Consider the following 23,276-nt stretch of genomic DNA (forward strand, 5'->3'; position numbering starts at 1 on the left):
ATAGGCTCGGCTTAATCTATAAGAACAGTGAGACTGACTCCCAGTGCTGGAGACAGTGGCAGATCTCACAAGCCACATCCAATCGCCTGAGAGTAGCTGTGAGCGCTGTGTGCATGAGTCCTGCACAGGTAAGCTCTGTCACGTGACACTCCGTGACGTCACTGAGCGCGAGCCACTCTTACATTGCTGGGTTCTCGCGAGAAGCAGAGCGGGCGGTGACAGTTCACACTTCCGGGAAGATGGCGGCCTGGAGAGCGAGTTTGACAGGGGCGGTGCGCAGGTTGGTGGCCCTCGGGGGCCCCGTGAGTCGGAGGTCGCTGAGCGCCGGGCGCCTGAGTGGAGCAGCGCTGGCCGGGGCCGCTGCGGTATATTGCGGGACGCTGCTGATGAAGAGAAGCGAATGGCAGGGGACGGGGCTGCTGACTCTGTGCGCTCAGGTGAGGGACCGGGGTTTGCAGTGCTGTGCGGGGGGGAGGGATCAGGATCCTGACAGGTGTGGCTGCGACCTGGAATCACCAGCTGTGTTTCATACAGCGACCACCTGCTCCTGAGTTATACTGCGGGCTTATTCATACTTCTTCCCTATCGACAGTATATTACACGTCAAGTACCCCCCCCCCCCCCCACTGCAAAGCATTGGGATTGGGTGAGACTCACTTTATATTTTACTTATTATACTTATAGCTTGCCATGTGTGCAGTTATGAATGAAGCGCACATTTCCGTTGCCAAATTGTGATTTCTATGGGAGAAGAGGGATACTCTCCCGAGTAATGGCTACAGCAAAATGTTTTGTGACTTTCCGCAGAGACTCCACCTCCCAAATCGTTTCTGTTTGAAGAGAAACTAGAAGGAGACTTAATCTTGCTTCTCAGTGTCAGAATGTATTGTTTTCTGAAATAAAATAAATCAAGTAACCCAAAGCTGCTTCCCATCTTTACCAATGTACAGGTAAATCAGAATGTATTCACTAGGAAGCAAATTAGCTCATGATCAGCACCATGGTCAGTACACAGTAGGTGCAAGGTAGAGTTAATGTCCTGGTGTTTCATGTGCGCTGTGTTGAGGGGCAATTTCCTCTTCATTAAAACATTTTTAGATTTCTTATTTTTGTTTTTTTTGCATTGGATTAAAATTGTTATCGAAGTTATGAGCCCAGCAAGATAATTGAAGCATCATACATGTTGATGATGCCTTTCTGTTATCAATGTTTTATCTTCAGTACAAAACTTTTATATTCAAGTTATTAGAAATACTAAAAATATTCACTGTTTGGGGTTTTAACAACAAATATTTTAATGTACATTAAATAATTTTGTCATAAAGGCACATTGTGAAGTATCTACAAGATTTGTTGTATATTCTTGTTTACTCATTATGTTTTACAGTGCCTCATAAGTCACCTTCGTACAGCATACAACTTTACACATTTTAATTCATTATGTTAAAGAATATACCATTTTAAATCGCATGCAAATTAAATAAGATTTTTTTTAGAAAAATTAGGCAGCGAAATTGGGGTTATCAGATGGCAACCCAACTTCTCGATGGCTACTCCTCTTTCAAGAGGCATTTGTATGTTGTGTATCTGTGATAGGGTGTGAGTTGGCTCATAGCGAGAAATGTACTTGGCCAGTCCTGGTTATACATTCACCCTTTTAATACATTTTATTTTGGTAAGTAGCAGCACAACCTGGGCTAGTAGAGACTGTGTCTACAGATCTAGAACTCTATTATCACCGTATTTTATAGCAACAGTTTGTACTCCTTAGAAATGGCGAGATGATGAAGATGAGGGGGGTGCAAAAAGAGGATTCACATGATTAAATATACAATTATATCACTCAGTGGTGGCTAGCTACTTTTTAAGTGTCAGATTATTAAGAATAAAAGAAATCAAACATATAGATTACACCCTTAAACAAGTCAATGCAATTATTTTAGTTTAATGGGACTGCACTTTTAAGAACAACATTAGTTACATTATGATATCATTTTGGTGCCTGCAAATGCCTTTTACTTCAATGGTATTTTGAACTGAACTGCTACAGTGGTTTTATGAATGAGTCCCTATGTTGAATTGAGAACCAAGATGGTTTAAATATATCCATAGTGACCGGGTAAGCAACATTTTTTTTTCCAGCAGTAAAGGTACAAATTAATATTTATCTTTAATATGTAGTGTATCTGCAGACTTTGCACTGAATGTCATCATTCATTTGTATGTAAGTTTAAGTTGCCATAATATTTCGCTATAATACTGGAGGGCACTACAACACATGACAAAGCAGTCAAATTATAAGTGTGAAGTGATTATTCTATTAATGGCAGAGAGTATCAAGCTATCTAATACCAGCTTACAACTTGCTTTTGGATAAAGTACATGTATGTACCATTTTCATAAAAACGTAATTAAGTGGATCCCTCTTGCAGATAACTTACTTTGAATTAAGTTCACTCACTTTCTCCCAATTTTTGTCAGAAGCAGGAGGTGCTAAATTAAAGAGAGGGGAAAAATGCACTCCCATGGGTCCGGAAAGGATTGAAAGATTTGATAGCTCTTTCTCGATTTTGTTGGTGGTTGTTCATGGCCGTTCTTAGTTGGTGGAGCGATTTGTCTGGTTAATTCTGATAATGAATGAGACTCCTCCATGCCAACTTGTTACACGAACCCCAGCAAGTCTAGAGGTATATATGATTCTCAAACATAATTACTAATTGAATCCCTAACTGGATGAGCATCGGCCATTTAGTAATTACCATTCAAGTGCAAACATTTAAGTGCATTATGTAACTACGCTTGAATATCCACTTTAACAACAGTGGGACACGTAGGTAGAGACAACTGTATTCTATCCTTCTATCTCTTGGCAAACAAATTGTGACAATTCACACCATGAGATACTTCTAAGATAACTGACTTTTTAAATAAGTAAGTCTCAACCACTTACCAGCTCTCATAGCTACCTCTAAGGCCAGGTTCCCGCTGGCTACTGCAGCACCCGCTGTGGCGGACGCTGCAGGGACAAGAGCCGCTGCGAGGGTGGGCCGCTGCGCTGACAAACTCCTGCTCTCAAGAAAATTGAGAGCAGGAGTCGCGACGGAGCGCTAGGCCACACACCCCTCCCCACGGTTCAGCCAATGAGGGCGAACCTGCCGGGTGATGTCACGGCCGCTCCCCCGTCACGCACCCCCCCTGTCTTTCCCCCTGCATCTCTCTGCAGACTGGGGGACTCGGCTGCACGCGCCGCCTGCCTCGCATATGCTCGTGCAGCGCAGGCAGCAGGGCCGGAGCCTAACACAGGCTTAGTTCAGTCCCTCAATCAATGTACGTTTGTTCTTTTGTGCACACTTTATTTTAATCGTAGGTTCAATAAAGATTATTTTTAACTTATACCAACTTACACATTTAGGTAATAGAGTGCTACACTAGCTGAGTTCTTTCTCTTTTGGTTTAGTTACTTGTTTGTAAGGGAAAGAAGAACTTTGATATTATTAACACTTCTCTATATATTTTTTTTATTTTTTTTTTAAAGCAGGATTTTATATTTGTATCTTCCAACCAACAAGAGAACATGAACCTATAATGTATAGCAATCATGAACATTTCTATATCCTTCTGTTTTGCGTTACAGGGAAGGATGTTGATCGATGGAGATATCTGATTGACATTGTTTGGTGTCAAGAAAGAATTTAATTTTCCCCTTTATAAGACATCATAGGATGATGGTTCACTGATGTTTTTTTTTTGTTTGCCTTCCTCTGGATCACAATACTGTAAATGCAAATATAGGATAAGTATCTGTTATCTAAATTTAGCATATTTCTTTTTTCAACCTCATCTACTATGTAACTATGTAATTACATTGATCCATGAACCAAAATCTTGGGTCATTTTACATTTCTTGACACATCTTGTTGCCCTTCTGGAGAAAATGGTGTGTTACATTAGCTCATCTAACAGGTGGGCACCTCATGGAAAAAAAGGGATGATATGGGAATGCATAACATTTGGAATGACTTATGGAGATTTGAGGGACTCAACGTGAATACATGTATAACTGCACACTGTGTTATATATAGGTTCATACTCACAGGGGAAATATTCATCCGCCTCCCCAAAGCATGCAATACTGCTCCAAGTTTTTTCTTATGTTTTATTTTCCCTTCTCAGCTGGTCAATCGTGTTTATTATTGAGATCGTTTCATGGATGTTTCACAGTACTGATTTGTGGGATCAGAACTGCCGAGTCATAAACATAGAAGTGGCAGCTGTTGGCTATTTTCCTTTAGGCAGTAATCCCACTGCTACCATCCTCATAACGCATGAGACTAAACCTTTATTGCTTTTATAGTAATGTTTGACATATGAGCTACTGCAATTTAGGTGTTTTTCATATTATTTTTTATGGTACCTTTATGGAAACATATTTTACGGTGTGCTTTTAATCTAATACACCACACAAGAAAAGCAGAGTTATTTTATTACAACATTTTGCAAATATACAATGCTGAAAAAGTTGTTAATGACATAAAACAAAACCCAGGAGCTAATGGCAACATATAGTAATAGACTGTTCAAAATTAGTAGGTGAGCGAAAGAAGGGTGTGTAGATGCATTGGTCATTTATTCAATGTAGTAAAGTAACATTCTCGTCCTCGCCTCCCACATGCAACTTCTACTCGTTCTGGTCTTAACCTCTAACCTCATACCCATACTGTGCCACCCTCCCTTCTCTCTCCCTTTCTCCTATGCCCTTTGGAATGCTCGCTCCCTTTCCAACAAGTTCCTCTCTGTGCATGACTTCTTTTTCTCTCACTCTCTGCTCCTCTTTGCTATAAATGAGACCTGGCTCACTCAGTCTGACTCATCTCTGGAAGCTGCCCTCTCTGATGGTGGCCTTTCTTTCTCCCACACTCTGCGCCATGATGATACCCTTTCTGAAGTTCTCTCTTTTTTTCTAATACAGATATTTCTCAGAGCTGTTAGAATAGTAATAAAAAATATATATTGGAATATTCAAAATGTGCAAACCCATCTATCTGACCAAAAGAAACAACCATTTGTACACATTTTACTAATCTATTTGGCTTCCTTGAACAAATGTAACAGTGCTAAAAGCAAATATATGGCTACTCTTGTTTCTTGGGAAATTAACTTCCAATTGCATTTCTTGGGGGTCTCTGAATAGAGGATTGTGTTTGTCAACCAACTGTTTTCTTTATCTTTTCCCCCCACCCAGCTTTTATCATAGTCAGTAAAGATTAGGGGAGTTTTCATGGGCAGACTTGTTTAACACCCACATCATACAAAAGGGAGTAGCCAGAGGAAATCAAACCCTCTCCCATGTCTCATCTCACCGTGTTTACAAACTAACTTTAAAAATATGAAAATATTTATAGATGTCAGAATTTGGTAATAAGGCATTAATCACCCAGTTGTAACCACTTACTCATGTCACTGGCTTTAATACACTTTGGTCCTGGAAGGATTACCCCTCTTAATTGAAGGATTTTTACATCTTGCAGACAGCAAGTTGTTGGCTCTTCAACCAATAGAGAAGTCTTTAAAGTGGGAAATATACTGGCAGAATAGATCTGTTTCTTTCTAGTGACTTTGCATTGTCCTACTCCTTAAAGATGCAGTCCATTTACTCATCCTGCAATACTAAAGCAGTTTTATACCTAATGTGCCACTTACAGTATCTCAAAGTAAGTGTGCAGCTGCCCTCGAGTTTAGTACTAGAAGTACTTTGAGGACCTATCACTTCAATGAGGCCACTTGTGATATACTTAGAAAACCAGGCTGGTGTTTGGGAGTCAGTGAGCCATATCTTGCTATTAATTTTCTTACTTTTAGCCATGTAACTTCAACCAATGACGGTACTGTAGATACAATACTGTGTTTATTTAAAGATGCAACTTCTCAGCCATCCAGAAAATAACCTTTTGTAAATAATGTCAGTCTAATTAGCTGCCCTAAACCAATCAAACAATAATAGTAAATGTTTGTCTCGTTTCATTTTTGGGGAAATGATTTACAAGTTGAATTTCTTAGGGGCCTCTGAATGGGGAAGTGTTTGTTAATCAAGTGTTTTTTCGTTATCCTTATTCCACCCTGTCCTTATCGGAGAACCACTTAAGATAAGGGGAGGTGGGAAGGGGTGACTCTGGCTCTTACTGATCACACAGTGACATCGCACAAGGGAGCAGCCAGAAGAAATCAACCTCTCCCAAGTCTCACCTCACCATACATAGTTACATAGAAGATGAGGTTGAAAAAAGACATGTGTCCATCAAGTTCAACTTATGCTAAATTTAGACGACAGATACTTTATCCTATATCCGTACTTACAGTATATTCCAGAGGAAGGCAAACAAAAAACCTAAGGGAAATATCATCCAATGATGTCTCATAAGGGGAAAAATAAATTCCTTCCTGACTCTAAGAATTGGCAATCAGATTACTCCCTGAATCAATATCCTTCCCATTTTACTTATTTGGTATATACCTGTATACCTTTCATTTCTAAAAAGATGTCCAACCTTTTTTTGAACAAATCTATTGTATCTGCCATCACAGTCTCCATGGTAATGAATTCCACATTTTAACTGCCCTTACTGTAAAGAACCCTTTCCTTTGTTGCTGGTGAAATTTCCTTTCCTCCAACCTTAAGGGATGGCCCGAGTCCTTAGTACTGCCCGTGGGATGAATAGTTCTTTTGAAAGCTCCTTGTACTGTCCCCGAATATATTTGTATATAGTTATCATATCCCCTCTTAGACACCTCTTTTCTATTGTAAATAAATCTAATTTAGCCTGCCTCTCCTCATACGTTAGATTGTCCATCCCGTTTATTAATTTGGTGGATCTTTTCTGCACTCTCTCTAGTTCCATAATGTATTTTCTAAGGAGTGGTGACCAAAATTGTACTCCATATTCAAGGTGTGGTCTTACTAGTGCTTTATAAAGGGGCATAATTATGTTTATTTCCCTTCCGTCCATTGCCGTTTAATGCAAGATAAGGTCTTGTTAGCCTTTGCAGCTACTGCATGACTTTGGGCACTATTGCTAAGCCTGCTGTCTACAAGCACTCCTAAATCCTTCTCCATCAAGGATTCCCTCAATTTATCCCCATTTCATTTGTTAGTCGTCTGTTTATTCTTGCTTCCCAAATGCATAGCCTTACATTTATCAGTATTAAATCTCATCTGCCATTTACCTGTCCAATTTTCCAGTCTCTCCAAGTCCTTCTGAATAGAAATTACATCCTGCTCTGATTCTACAACCTTACACAATTTAGTGCCATCAGCAAAGATGGAGACTTTGCTCTCTATGCCAACCTCAAGGTCATTAATAAATAAATTAAAAAGCGGGGTCCCGATCCCTGAGGTACTCCACTAGCAACTTTAGCACAACCTGAAAAATTTCAATTTACCGTATGACAACTCTGTTGTCTATCCTTCAACCAGTTTTCAATCCAGGTGCATATTTTTTTTACTGAGTCCAATTTGCTTTATTTTGCACACCAACATCTTGTGTGGAACCGTATCGAAAGCCTTTGCAAAATCTATGTAGACCACATCAACTGCATTACCCTGGTCTAAATTCTTACTTGCCTCCTCAAAGAAACAAATAAGATTAGTTTGGTATGATCTATCCGTCATAAATCCATGCTGACTATTACTAATAATTTTGTTTTCCATTAGGTATTCCTGAATATTATCCCGTATTAAACCTTCAAGTAGTTTCCCCACTATTGAAGTCAGGCTTACAGGTCTGTAATTCCCCGGTTGTGATCTAGCTCCCTTTTTTAAATATAGGCACCACATCTGCTTTACGCCAATTTTGTGGCACTGAGCCTGTGGAAAAAGAATCCTTGACTATTAAATGTAAGGGTTTGGCTGTTACTGAACTTAACTCCTTGAGAACTCTTGGATTTATGCCATCGGGGCAGGTGCCTTATTTACTTACATTTTTTTCAAGCCGCTTATGAACTTCTTCCTCAGTTAACCAATTGTTCATTAATATGGAGGTTGTGGCATATTACTTCCTCCTGCGGCACTACTATTGAACTTGATTCTTTCCTGGTAAACACAGAGGCAAAGAATTTGTTTAATACTTCTGCTTTTTCCTTATGTCCAATAATCTGCCTACCCATCTCACACTGAAAGGATCCTACACTTTCTTTTCTGATTTTTTTGTTGTTGTTTTAAAAATATTTGTGTGTCCAGTTTGCATACAAAAGTTTCAATGTTGTTACTCTAACACTTTTTCAGTGTTGAAGGGCTCTCCATTGTAGATTTCTGCTTTGCAGGCTGTACCAGCACTGACCAATGTCATTTTACACACTTCATTATTTCTGCTTGTGTTGAATTGAATATTATTGAGAGTTTTTGTGTACTCTTATAGAACTTTGCCTCATGATTCATTTTAAAACCAGAGACAGAACATAAAACACAGACAAAGCTCAGTTTTTAGCACATCCAGTGAGACTCATACACGGTACAGTGCCTAAATATATATGTATAAATATCTAATAAGTAAAATGGTCTTTTAGTTTGACATTTTTGGCCAAAATTGTTGTAAGCCCCTGAGCCAACGCCAAGGCAGACCACATATCAGGGGTCCCTAACGCTAATATAAATTCTTAATAACCTGTGTAATAACAGGAAGAATGATTTTATAGTAAATCTGTCAATATTAGTTGCAAAGTTCTGAGTCTGACTGAAGCTTTTATTAACCTGTACATTACAAGGAAAAGCACTCTGTATTAGAGATGTCACAGCCAAACTGCAAGCAGGCAAGTTCCCCTGAGTGGAAGATGCTATGGAGTGAGCCCATAACCATTTAAATGTGTTAGGTGTCCAGTATGTTTTACAACTCATGATTCATTGTCTGATATGTATTTTTGTTACACCCACGTAAACGTATATTTTCTTCCTGATGTTTAACCTTTTAGCATGCGCTTGTGATGTACCAGGTACAACATTGGGACTTACTCGTTTTCTGGGCAGATTTGGCTGACCGCTTCACTTATGTTTATGACATCCGGGCACTATCCATGTCATGTGATCTCTCCACAAGCTGTGACGTGAAAGTGCCAGGGGTCCGGTGGCACCGTGGTGTCGCTGAATCCCCAGCACTGTTAAGGTTAGATTACTGAAAATTTGATACTGGCGATCGCACTGCATTTTGGCAAAAACTTGAATTCAAGTCAGCAGTAGTTAACACATGATCGCATATCAAAGTTTCACAAATCTACCCTGAAGAAAAGAAAAACAAATCAATGTGTGCAGGAAAAAAAACTTGACTTTTTTTGCTCAATAGTGTATGTAAGGACAGACTTAAGAAACCTATCTCCATGGAAATTGATAGAGGCAGATAGTGTTTGAAAGAAGTAAACCTGCACAAAGTGGCCACTTAAGTTGGACTTAAGTGATGGAGAGAAGTAGCCAGTGTAGAAGCAAGATAAATATAGTAAGAGACTAATATGCAGGAAAGAGAAGCTCTGCCTCTTTGATTATTGAATTTTGGGCATGGACAGTAATGATCTTCCTACAAGCTCCTATGTGAACTATGTTATATTTTCCTATGTTATGCAATCTTTTCACTATATTGTATGACTACTAAAGATCTTTTTTCCACTAGCCCCTATGTGGTCACTACATGACCTCTTATTACGCCGAAGGATTATATGACTTCTTGTGATTATGTACATGGTCGCTGTTGGACCCATGAAATAAAATGTATATACTGTCTTATGAGATTGCTCACCAACTTTTTAATGCAAATCCATATACACATAGCTTGTGATTCATACAAACAACTGTCAGGGGTGGGCAAAGAAAGACCCGCTGGATGGTTGCCTGCGGCCCGCCACAGGTAGGGAGGGACCTGCTTCCCGGGCCCAACCTGTGGTGCAGAGGTAGCAACGCGGCGGCAGCCCACCCATTTGGTCCTAACACGGAAGCTAGAACCGACCGGAAGTTGGGCCCAAGGATTAAAAGAGAGGAGAGTGAGAGATGGTTGGGGGAGGTGAAGGAAAGGGAGCCGGAGTGTGAGGGGGTAAGAGAGAAAAGGGGAGATGATGTGAAGCTGGTGAAGAGGGGAACCTCTCAGGGAAAAACTGGTAAGTAGGAGAGCTTTGGAAAGTTTTGCGGGCCACACACAATGTAGTTTCTACATTAAGTGTTTGGTCCGCGTAGCTTACCAAAGCTCGTCAATAATTACCTACCCCTGCCCTAAGTGATGACTACATGATATTTTGTGTATCTCTTTATACTGCATCAATTTGTTATAGCACTTTACAGTGGTATTAAAGTAATATTTGAATACTTCACCATGCTCTAAAACAGAGGTGGCCAACTCCAGTCTTCAAGGGCACCAACAGGTCAGGTTTTAAGGATATCACTGCTTAAGCCACCTGTGCTGAAGCATGGATATCCTTAAAACCTGACCTGTTGGTGGCCCTTGAGGACTGGAGTTGGCCACTCCTAGACTAAACTCTGGCATGAAAGGGAGTCCAGTCATGGAGAAAAAAATTGTGGAGCACAGCGTTTCCAAAAACAATGGCTAAGCAGATCAATAGCCCCAGTTTTTTGAAACGCTGTGCTCCCCTTTTTTCTGCATGATAGGACTCCCTTTCATCCCTATCACGTGGCTGGATGTACGCATCAGAGGACATATCTCACCTCAGTAGTGAGCATCAAACTTGTACTGTACTTCACTCCCACATGGATGAAGATTAACAGAGATATGTTTTATGCTCTAGGGTGGTTTGCCTGTAGAATAGGAGAAATAGAGCCATAACTGTCCTCTCAAGATAGTAGTTGGTTTTTACTCTCCAGATCCAGGCATTATTTATATACCCCCGCAAATGAGCTTAGTTTGCATTAGCACTTCATTTCACTCACAGGTGGATAAATGCTCTGTCCTCCAAGCTGTTGACATTATAAGTCAGACATTTGTACTGTATATATTGTTACAATTCAAAACTGATGCACTGATTCTAGGGACTGTTCTCTATTGTTTGGCTCTTTTAAACTCTGGCATGACTAGTGCTGTACATATAGATGAGAAAATATATACTTGTACTCAAACAATACTTGCGTGTACTTAAACTTCTAGGAAGGCTCCAAGATCCTAGTTACTAAGAATGTTTTTGGATTATCACGTCAATTTAATAGCATATTATGCCCACTGATAACTGATCCAACTGATAATAGAAGCCCTTCCAGGCAGTAATCAACAGTTTCTTTGCTTTTTTATTGTGTTTCTGATACTGGTGTAGACCTGTGCCAGCCAAAATGTTTGATCTAAAGTGTTACAGTTAAACAACAAAACAGGTAGCGCTAACCGCAATGTGTGTGGTGTAGTAACTATTACCTTATATATTAAATAAAACTATACATAAGGGGCTGCCTAGGACACAAAGCCTGACCCCCTGGTCAGGAAAACAGTATGGACAGGGAATAGTTCCGTGGGCGCCTATAAAATTTTACCACTATAAAGGATATACGAAAACCAAGCCTGTTGGTTGTGAAGATTATTGATCCTCACGGTGGGCTTGAAAACAAAGAGAAAGCACAACACATAGCGTAATACTGTTGAAACATTAAACAAACAACATATAAGACAACATATAACAGCTGAATACTGAAATGGTATTTTTAGGACAATAAAATCATTTAATAACAATTAATATTTAATATAATGCACAATTTGCATGGACATATAGATTTAAGCAATTAAAAATCTGAATAGGTGGTTCAACTGCTCCGTAGCACCAATGTTGATGATAGCAATGCCTACTCACCAGATGGAATAGGTTTGCAGGCAGTGGATATTTTAGAGAGTATCCCCTCTCATCTGTGTGCTGCTCTCTGCTTAGCTGGCGTCTCTGTCGGCTCGTGGGTGCAGCTCATCAGCGGGGACTCCTGCAGCTCCAGGAAGCACGTCTGAGCAGATGGAACTCAGCTGCAGCTGATTCAGCACGATGTCAGCCACGGACCACCGTGAGCTCGTCTATGTGCTGCTCACTGCTAGCTGGCGTCTCTATCCGCTCGTGGACGCAACTTGTCAGCAGGTACTCCTGCAGGGCGCCAAGCAGGGCGCTTGAATAATGGGAAACCGCAACAGCTGGTTCAACTCGTCGGCGGCTATAAGAGATGGTTAGCTGGCAGCTCACGTTGATTCACCGATGTACGGGGGGTACTACCCCAATGTGTGCGGGGCTTGAACCTCCACCCTACGCGTTTCAAGAGCGATCTGCTCTCTTCCTCAGGGGTATATGAATAAAAAAGTCCAAAATGTCCTTTAAATACTGACTTCACCATTTGGGTAAATAGTTCCACCTGTAGCTAATTGCACATGTGCTGTGCTTGTAATAAAGTTGCTCTTAGTGTGTTTGCAATCAGACACTGCACAGTGAGAATGTCTTTGAACAAAAAAGCTACTTACTATTTTGTACAGCTGTTATACATAATGACAACATAAAACATAACACAATATACAATGAACATATACTACTAACAACATATATATTTAAACATGACACAATAAACAATGAACATATACTACTAACAACATATTTATGTATATAAACAAAAAATAAATGAATAATAAAAAAAAAAAAATGCATAATTTTAAGGTAGGACATAAAAAAAAAATTTAATTTTAAATTATTAGTGTTGTTATTCATATATAACTGAAACTGTGTTAACTGTGCTAAAGTGCCTGACCAGATAAAAATAATATCATCTATGTAGCGCCGCCACAGCACCAAGTTTGCACCATAGGGACAATTGGACCATATATGTTGTTTCTCCCAATATCCCATAAATATATTAGCATAACTAGGAGCAAACTTGGTGCCCATGGCGGTGCCACATACCTGCAAATAATAAGCTTTATTAATAATTTAAAATTCACGTTTGTCACTAATACTAATAAAATAGAATTTTTAGATTTAGAAATCACTATAGTTAATAATCACATACACACCAGCACATATTTTAAACCGGTTCAATCAAATAATTATTTACATGCACAGAGTCACCACAACCCCACATGGGTCAAAAACATCCCTAAGGGACAGTTCATTAGACTGAAAAGAAACAGCTCACATCCAGATACATTTAAAATTCAAGTCGATGATTTAAAACAAAAATTTGTGGAGAGGAAGTACTCCCCACTAGAGTTGGATAGAACTATCTCTGAAGTTGCAGCGATGGACAGAACCAGTCTCTTACAATATAAAAATAAAAATAAAAATATTAACTCATCAGGCAATTTGTCATTTGTCACTCAATATAACCAAATGGCACCCAACATACGCAAAACTTTAAGAAAATACTGGCCAATATTGAAAAAGGATAAAGAACTAGAGGGAATTCTACCCGAATATCCACATATTATATTCACAAAAGCTCCTAATATAGGACAGAGACTGGCACCCAGCTGTCCATCGCTGCAGCCAGTTCAAAGAGACACAACACTCTGTGGGGGATACTTCCTCTGTAACAAATGCACGGCATGCAAATACAGTAACAAAAAAATAAATTTTATATCAAATAAAACACAAACAGTATAAAATTAAACAACATATTACATGTAGTAGTTCCTTTGTTATATATTTACTTGAATGTCCGTGTGGTCTGCAGTATGTGGGTATGACAACGCGAGCTATAAAAAGACGTTTGTATGAACATATATACAATATTAAAACTGGTTTAGTCACACACAATGTGTCTAATCATTTTCTTCAGGTGCACAATAAAGACCCAAAAGGTTTGAGGTGCGTAGGAATAGAGCGCATTGTACCACACTGGAGAGGAGGTAACACATTGAGCCTATTGGGGAGAAGAGAGTCCTATTGGATTTATGAGTTATGTACTCTGTCCCCAATGGGCTTAAATGTAGAATTCGATTTGAAATCCTTTTTGGTGGGTTAGTACCAAATACATCCACATAAGGTGACATGTCATATACATTAGTGTTTAAATTCGCTTATAGCAGTAGGTTTTTTTTTTTTTTTTTTTTTTATGTCCTACCTTAAAATTATGCATTTTTTTTATTTTTTATTATTAATTTATTTTTTGTTTATATACATAAATATATATGTTGTTAGTAGTATATGTTCATTGTTTATTGTGTCATGTTTAAATATATATGTTGTTAGTAGTATATGTTCATTGTATATTGTGTTATGTTTAATGTTGTCATTATGTATAACAGCTGTACAAAATAGTAAGTAGCTTTTTTGTTCAAAGACATTCTCACTGTGCAGTGTCTGATTGCAAACACACTAAGAGCAACTTTATTACAAGCACAGCACATGTGCAATTAGCTACAGGTGGAACTATTTACCCAAATGGTGAAGTCAGTATTTAAAGGACATTTTGGACTTTTTTATTCATATACCCCTGAGGAAGAGAGCAGATCGCTCTTGAAACGCGTAGGGTGGAGGTTCAAGCCCCGCACACATTGGGGTAGTACCCCCCGTACATCGGTGAATCAACGTGAGCTGCCAGCTAACCATCTCTTATAGCCGCCGACGAGTTGAACCAGCTGTTGCGGTTTCCCATTATTCAAGCGCCCTGCTTGGCGCCCTGCAGGAGTACCTGCTGACAAGTTGCGTCCACGAGCGGATAGAGACGCCAGCTAGCAGTGAGCAGCACATAGACGAGCTCACGGTGGTCCGTGGCTGACATCGTGCTGAATCAGCTGCAGCTGAGTTCCATCTGCTCAGACGTGCTTCCTGGAGCTGCAGGAGTCCCCGCTGATGAGCTGCACCCACGAGCCGACAGAGACGCCAGCTAAGCAGAGAGCAGCACACAGATGAGAGGGGATACTCTCTAAAATATCCACTGCCTGCAAACCTATTCCATCTGGTGAGTAGGCATTGCTATCATCAACATTGGTGCTACGGAGCAGTTGAACCACCTATTCAGATTTTTAATTGCTTAAATCTATATGTCCATGCAAATTGTGCATTATATTAAATATTAATTGTTATTAAATGATTTTATTGTCCTAAAAATACCATTTCAGTATTCAGCTGTTATATGTTGTCTTATATGTTGTTTGTTTAATGTTTCAACAGTATTACGCTATGTGTTGTGCTTTCTCTTTGTTTTCAAGCCCACCGTGAGGATCAACAATCTTCACAACCAACAGGCTTGGTTTTCGTATATCCTTTATAGTGGTAAAATTTTATAGGCGCCCACGGAACTATTCCCTGTCCCTAAAGTGTTACAGTAATATAACTTGCTGAACGCTAAACAATAAAATGCACATGATGGAAAGTAGAAAGCATATATGAACCCTTAAACAACGTGATTAAAGGTTTTATGTAGCTATGTAAAATAATGACAGCTTTCAGTTTCTTGTGGTGGACTGCAACATGAAATGAAAAAGAGCTGTATTAGAGTATTAATGCCAAATCATCACTGTGCATACTAGATGGGTTGATGAGAAAAATGTGTTTCATATATTTGTACTGCGGAAGCAGTTATCCCAGATGGACTATAGCTGCAGTGGGGGGTCTTTTTTTTTTCTCCCCCATTTCAATATTTGGGCATTTGAGCTTCCAATGTTCGTTAACCCTGTGTGTGCTAGTACATCATGGGGACTGGCACTCCATGGGTCCCATGACCCTGTGGCTGTGCCTTGCCCGTAGAGTGCTCGTTTTCAAGGGGAGATCGTCTTGCTGTTACAGATACTGTCTTTTTTCACCGCTTTTTTTCTAAAACTCACCCAATGGACAGTAACGTTCATTACAGCACGTCAGTAGTGAGGTCTATTTTACTTCCCTCTGAGAGCCTCAACCACCGATAAACAACTTTGTTGTACATTTCGGGAAGCGCCTTGTTAGAGAAATATGATCTGCTTGGGATGGTCCAACGTGGCCCCGCACATTGAATAAACTGTCTCAACCCCTGAAATTCTAAATATTTTAATGACTGCAAGTCTATAGCAATCATTGTAGCTAAATTGCCATTCAGCACCAGAGCTCTATCATGGGTGCAGTCTAATTTGTTTACCTTTTCAAACGCTTTTCACATCATGTGATTTGCAAACTGCTGCTGTGCAGCCTAGCACTAGCACCCACACCATCATCATCACTGCTATTGATCATCCCTATTCCACAAATCTAAATCAACATCAGCATCAAATTCATAACCACGAGACAATTGTGACGGTGGTGGTTTGTGTGTGTGTGTGTGTGTGTCTCTGCAGTACTGACAGTGACCTACAGTATGGTATCCATCCCAACCTGTGTCATTACACGGTTTATCTGACTGCAACCCCACTTTGTTTTACCCTGACTATTTATGGTTCTCTGCCACTTTGTATGGTGGTGACAGGGCATATGACCTCTTAATGCATGTGTCAAGATGGGTACCTGATCTACTCCTTTTCACAACTGTTCGACATAAGCTACATGTATCTGTAATCTGATCCTTTTGAAAGTCGGAAAAAACGCCACACAATAGTTTTTGCAAGTATGGCCAGCGGCAGATGTAACTAGTGGCTCTGGATTTTGTGAAAGTAATTGTGGTGGTTGATTTTGTGCTGGTGGTGTTGCCTTGGGTGAACAACATCCTCATCACAACAAGAAGCACGACTGGTCAATCAGTCATCAATATCTTTTTGACTCTCCCTCATCTGACAGCTCTTCAGACTTGTGCTATCAATGCCAGAGCTTGTTCAGCATTCATGAATGTTTTTGAATGTGATAAGAATGCTGTACCTTTTGCAGTGGACTTAATAGTGGCCTTGGCAGCAGTAGCAGACAGAGGCACTGATGACGGTGGTGGTGAAACTGGCTTTTCCCCAGAATGAACAGTTTCATGAGAGAGGCAATCCATGCTATGTTTGTTTGTTTTTCTTTCTTTTTTTTTTCATACAGAATGGAAGCATGGGGTCTCTGGAACTGAACCCCATTAATTTCAGCTCCGGGGACCACATGCTTCTGGAGGTATTTATATCCGTAGGAGGTGTTCACTTCAGACAACGCAAAAAAGTATGAAGAGATGTGTGCTGGGTATTACCCGAAGAGACAGGAAAAAGAATGAATAGATGCAAAGCAAAAAAATAAGTCTGTGACATCATCACAAGTGTGAAGAAACTACAATGGCAGTGGCCCGGACATATCCCAAGAATAAATGACCATCGTTGAACAAAGATGGCACTCGACCGGATTCCAAGAGTTTAAAAACCAAGAAGACGATCAAACGTAACATGGTTTACTCTCGGTGCTACTTTTGTACTTTGCACAGGGTTCTTGATTTGTCAGTCTGGGTGCTGCTGTGGTAATGGAAGGGCAGTGGCTGCTGCCCTCCGTTGCCTGGGCTTCACACTGGCATACTAGGGGCAGAGAATGAGAAACTCCATGTGTTTAAGTTTATCCCTCCTTGAAACTAATTGACACAGTATTGTTGTTGTTGTTATTGTAATATTATTATTATTATTATTATCAAATATTAATATGCTGCTGTATATTTTAGATAATAAACACAGTAACAGTACAGGAGAAGAGCCTAGCCCACTGAGGCCAGGCAGACACAAATTGGGCTGGACACACACACAGACAGGGATCTGTCTGGTTAGTCACAGGTTAATGGCTAAACTCCAAGTACAGGCATACCCCGCATTAACGTATGCAATGGGACCGGAGCATGTATGTAAAGCGAAAATGTACTTAAAGTGAAGCGCTACCTTTTCCCCACTTATTGATGCATGTACTGTACTGCAATCGTCATATACGTGCAGAACTGATGTAAATAAGGCATTTGTAACAGGCTCTATAGTCTCCCCGCTTGCGCACAGCTTCGGTACAGGTAGGGAGCCGGTATTGCTGTTCAGGATGTGCTGACAGGCGCATGCGCGAGCTGCCGTTTGCCTATTGGACGATATGTCCTTACTCGCGAGTGTTCTTAAAGTGAGTGTCCTTAAACCGGGGTATGCCTGTATTAAGTAAATAATGTATAAATGTTTGACCTATAGTACTGCAGCAACAGCAGCCCTAACCAACCCTGCACACAACACAATGACTTAAGCTTGAGGCTGCACCCCTATTTATATACATCTCTGATTCCGTTTTCAGATTCGGATTCTGAATCCGTCGTATGTATGCTTAATGAATAATACATGATTGTTAGATGTGTGAACCTGACGAAATTGTCCAAAAGTTTGAAAAACCTGCAAAAAAAATTTGATCAAACATTTGGCACATGACATAAGTTGTGCTGAAAGGGATGTTTTTTTTCCTGGTTACAATACTGGTCCCATAGAGCACAGGACGCGATCTAACCATAAAGGCCGCTGCGGTCACGTGACTGCACTTTGTCGGAAAGGCCATGGCAATTGGGCACGGCGGTCGAAAATGTTGCACATGTCGTTAGTTGTAAGTCGTTGGTTGAACGTCCTGATTATAATATTGGCAGCATGAAATGTGGATACAAGAGTTATTTAATTAGGAAATGTGTGCACAGTTTTGTTGTGTCATATGGGTTGGTTAATATGATATTTGAGATGTGGTATTTTAGTTAAGGAAGGGATACCAGCAGCATATTTTATGCCTGTATCATCAAATAAGAAAACAGAACTGGAGTGAGGAAACTATGTCTGTTGCTATATATATTTAGATCTATATATATATATAGTACAAGATGAAATTTCCTGGAGGGTTTGTGTTGTGTGGCATTGCTTATAGCAATCAGCTTCTAAAATAAATCTAGGAAAGCCATATTACTTCTCATCTGATGGAACTGAAAAATCTTTCATTGCAGTGAGGACTTTTCTTAAAGCTGCAGTTCAAGCTCCCTTTTTTTTTTTAGGTTTTTTTTTTTTTTACTTCAATAGTTTCATGTGGGCAATTTCTACTTACCTAAAGAACTGCATAGCTGCCGGTCAATTCGTTCTCAGTCTATTGATCGGCAACGTTTGGCGACATCTTTAAATATGGGGACTGTAAATGGTTGCTATAGCAACAAGCATGCTTTTAAAAATAGAATACAAGAAAATTGGTCTTTCAAAGTTGTTGTTTTTAAACACAAAATGCTAAAAGTATTTTTTCTTACTACAGATCTGATTTGTTAAAAAAAACACACATGCAGGGATAATGCTTGAACTGCAGCTTTAACTCCTTTATTGCTAGAGAAGCTCACTGTCCCAGAACAGAGGCTTTCTGACCACGTTTGATGCTTTTTATAGGATCAGATGTGTGCCAGCTAGACTTTATTTTGTGAAGAAGGGGTGGCATATGCTTTGCTGATTTTGTTGGTGTAATATTCCCTTCAGATCAGCTCTGATCATTTCCCTTGTCATACTACTCACTCTCACTACCTAGGCTCTTCGTTCACACAACAATTTTTTAGTATGGATCTGATTCACTAAACTCCGATAAGGGTTATCAGAGCTCAATCCTGTGTTAATTAGCATACAAGTCAGTGGCAGTTAACTCCAGACAGAACTCTTTTTATTGTAGGTTAGTTGATCCCAGCCCAAGTGCCTTCCACCTGTGACCATAAATACCTCTCACAGCTTTCTTGGCATATTCTATTTCTATGTACAGATGCAGCCACCAGTATCCGAACACTTGCCTTGGAAAATCAGGGGCAATCTCCCAGTAATGCTGCAACATTTCTGTGACATTTCCGCAGCTAGACTAATGGCCCATCGGATTAACACAGCGGGGGTTCTTGCAGTCCCATTCAAACTGTCCCATTCAAACATGGCTGCATCTGTATGCTTAAAAAAAATGCATATTTATGGGGCGTGTTACCTTTTTGCATGATAAAATAGTTCTCTCACACAGGATTTTATACCAGCGTGGCAAAGCTTTTCTTCACTTTAACCAGAACTTCAAGGCACCTCTCTTCACTAAAGAAATAACACAAACACCCTTCTCGATGTTACCGTCTGAGCTGCAAATTAAACTTCTTGACCCCTTTTTGAATTGCCAGGAGCTTTCTAGCAATGCAATTTTAATGACCCCTATATTTCTCTGATAAATTTCAAGTTGCACTTAATTTAAAATACTAATAGAATCTAATTGCATTCTTCCAAGTTTTAAAGCGAATGATATATTAGTAAGTATGAGCTCACATATTTAATTTCCACATTTGTCAAATTTGCTTAATTTGTTCCTTCATACTCTGATTTAATTATTTTTAACAAAAACACATGTTTTTTGTAATTTGATATGTTTGTGGTGTGCAGACCTAATGTCAAGTCTGTAATGTTTTCCATCTGTAAGGTTATGAGGATATATGGATGGGTATCATACATTTTAGACTAAACTCATCAACCAAATAATTACCTGAACACCACGCAACCTCCGTAACCATTGTCAGTTGGAAGATTTTGTAAATGTATTTAAAAGAAGCCATTATAAACAGGCTGCAATAAAAGTAGATTATATATTTCAATATGGTTTCAGTATAGAAACAAAATTGTGTTTTAGATCATACAGTGGTTTTTAAGGTTGTAAATAAGGGATTGTACATAACAAGCTATCCAATGATCAAGTCTAATTGAGCTTCTGTCTCTTGATGTTTCATGGCTGCACAAGCTCCTTTGCAGGTGATTGTAGCTTTAGAGAAAATCCCTTCAAAAGGGAATTGGAAGTTAAAACTTAACCATCTGATTTGCATCCCGGTGCCTGAATATCTGCGGTCTAAACACCGTGTGATGTTAGAGACTGAAATAAGCTTGGTGTAAAGCAACTAAATGTCCCACCCTGGAAAATCCCATTTCACATACCGTACGTCTGTGCATAGGATTACATTTTTACAGTAGCCTCCTACTCTATATCCAAAGTATTGATTGCTCATGTAGCCTCTTCTGGTTGAGGCTCTTGGAAATTGGGAAACTTTAGCATGTAGAAGCTGTGTGAGACATCTGGATTGACTCCTGAGTTTGCCTTTTAAAGTGTCGTGTAATGGGGAGTTGTGTCCCCTTTTTTACCACCCATAGTCATATTGTATTAACAAATTTAAGAACCAATACTCTGACTGATATAAACAGCTCTTGTAGAAAATCTGTAAGCACAGCCTCTCTCAAAAAGTTTTGAGAAACATAAGAGAGAAAATTATTCTAAAATATATTTAATACCCCTAATCCTTGGTACTCAAACGCATGATAGACTAAATACATTTTTACACATTCATTTCTTCTATTAATATATTAACATAGTGATGAGCATAGGCTTTATTTAGATTCTGGTAAGAATGTACTGTGATAATAGGATGGGTCAGTAGCACTTCCTATTCAGTAAACTTTTCAAAAAGGCATGTCACAGAAATACATACTGTATAGATTGAGAAGCCCAGATCAGCTGTACCTGTGAGCACCCTGCTCTTGACCTCACATACTTAATTTCCACAAACTGAAGCTTGTTATATATGTAAGACCAGGGTTACTTGTCCTGCCACATGTAAACATTCCCTTCTTTTTTCTTATTTAAGCAGCAATCCCTTCTACATACTGTAACCCCATTTTTATTTTGCAAGACGGAAATCAGGCGGTCATTTTCACTGTATTAACCTCTACTATCTCTGTTGGGAGACTTCCATGAATCAACCACCCTTTCCATGAATCAACCACCCTTACATTCGGTGAAATGTACTTCCGCACATTTCACCAGAGCCTGTCACCCTCCAGCTTCAGAGCAGGACCTCTCATTCTAGCACTTCTCTTTCCCTGAAATATACTTCCCTCCTGCACATTGTCAACCCTTTATTTATTTGAAAGTATCTATTATAGCCCCACTCTCCCTCACCCAAGCTATATATACTGAGGTCCTTTAATCATTTATGATGTAGACCATGAACCATTTCAGTAGCCCTTCTTTGCATTCTCTCATTTATGTCCTTCTGGAGATATGGTCTCTGGAACATAATTCAGTACTGTAGGTGAGATCTTACCAATGATCTATACAGTGGCATCACTACCTTGTTCTGCTGCTAATATCTTTTCTTATATAACCACCCTGGTGGATTTCCCTATTGCTTTGCTACATTGCTTCTTTTAAACCAGCTTAAATAATGACTCTGGGGTCCATATCCTCTATAGCAGGGGGGCACAAACTTTTTCGCCTGCGTCCCCGTGCCGGCGGTCAACTCATCCCCGCACCCACCCCCCCTTACCCCCACTGGCGTCGGCTCCGGCGGCATGACGTCACATTGCCATAGCAACTTACCACGGTAAGTAAAGGTTTACAGAGGCCCTGCTGCTCCCCCGGCACTTAATTTAAGTGGCTTCGGGGAGCGCATGGGGCCTCTGTAAACCGCGCCCCCCCGCCCCCCGCAGTCAGTCTCGCGGGTCGCGCCCCCCAGTTTGCACACTACTGCTCTATAATGGTTGACATTATGATGCCATTAATCCTGTATTCTACGTTTTTGAATTTTTGTGAACCAAGTGCATGATTTTGCACTGTTTAGCATTAAATTGTAGTTGCCACACTTGACCATTCTTCTAATCTACTTCAATCATAAATAGTTTTCTTTACCTACCTGGAGTGTCCTCACAATAGGGGTTTCTCTGGTTGTGTTTGGAGGATATTACTGTCAGGCAGTGTACATCAGTGTTTCAAGGTGTACATATTTTATGTTAACATGCAAAGGAAATGTTTTATGTATCAAATGTCCTTTTCCGTCTAACCGAATAACAGAGCCATTAAATATATCACAAACATCATACTCTGCATTATTGACATACAGACATTGTCATGTCGATGCCTAGAATAGTATATGTATAGTTAGCTTGGAATCCTCAAAGTGATGATAGAGCTAATATAGCCTTGGATGTAACTTGTCGGTGTGCATGTGTTTCATAACATTAAAGGCATGATATACATTTCAGATTTTTATGAGGGATGTGATATTTTTGTACTTTGCTATCGAAAATATGTGCATTGATTCCCATTTCTGTCTACAGCATCTTCCACATTACATTCTATATATGAATCTAGTATTTATCCATAAAATGTTAATTATGTATGGCTACAAGAAGTAACGTGTGTGTGTGTGTCATAATTTTGAATGAATATAATGTTGATAATGATGGCATGTTCTTGTATAGCGCTGCTAGTTTTACGTAGCGCTTTACAGAGCCATTTTGCAGGCACAGGTCCGTGCCACGTGGCGCTTACAATCTATGTTTTTGGTGCCTGAGACATATGGAGATAAAGTGACTTGCCCAAGGTCACAAGGAGCTGACACCGGGAATTGAACCAGGCTCCCCTGCTTCAAACTCCGTGCCAGTCAG

General features: G+C 39.8%; 1 protein-coding gene across 3 annotated transcripts in view; it reads left to right on the forward strand.

The window, feature by feature from the left end:
- Positions 1-201: 201 nt before the first annotated feature.
- The window catches only part of MICU2 (mitochondrial calcium uptake 2), a 382,386-nt gene continuing 359,311 nt past the window's right edge, over positions 202-23,276 (forward strand). For 2 of the 3 annotated variants that reach the window (XM_075592259.1, XM_075592260.1), the window contains exon 1: positions 202-437. In XM_075592259.1, coding sequence (XP_075448374.1) covers positions 240-437 — 198 coding nt within the window. In that variant the 5' untranslated portion in view covers positions 202-239. The remainder of the gene's footprint in view (positions 438-23,276) is intronic. The other variant, XM_075592261.1, reaches the window with a different exon arrangement.

The sequence above is a fragment of the Ascaphus truei genome, chromosome 3 (genome assembly GCF_040206685.1).
Source record: "Ascaphus truei isolate aAscTru1 chromosome 3, aAscTru1.hap1, whole genome shotgun sequence".
NCBI classification, from domain to species: domain Eukaryota; kingdom Metazoa; phylum Chordata; class Amphibia; order Anura; family Ascaphidae; genus Ascaphus; species Ascaphus truei.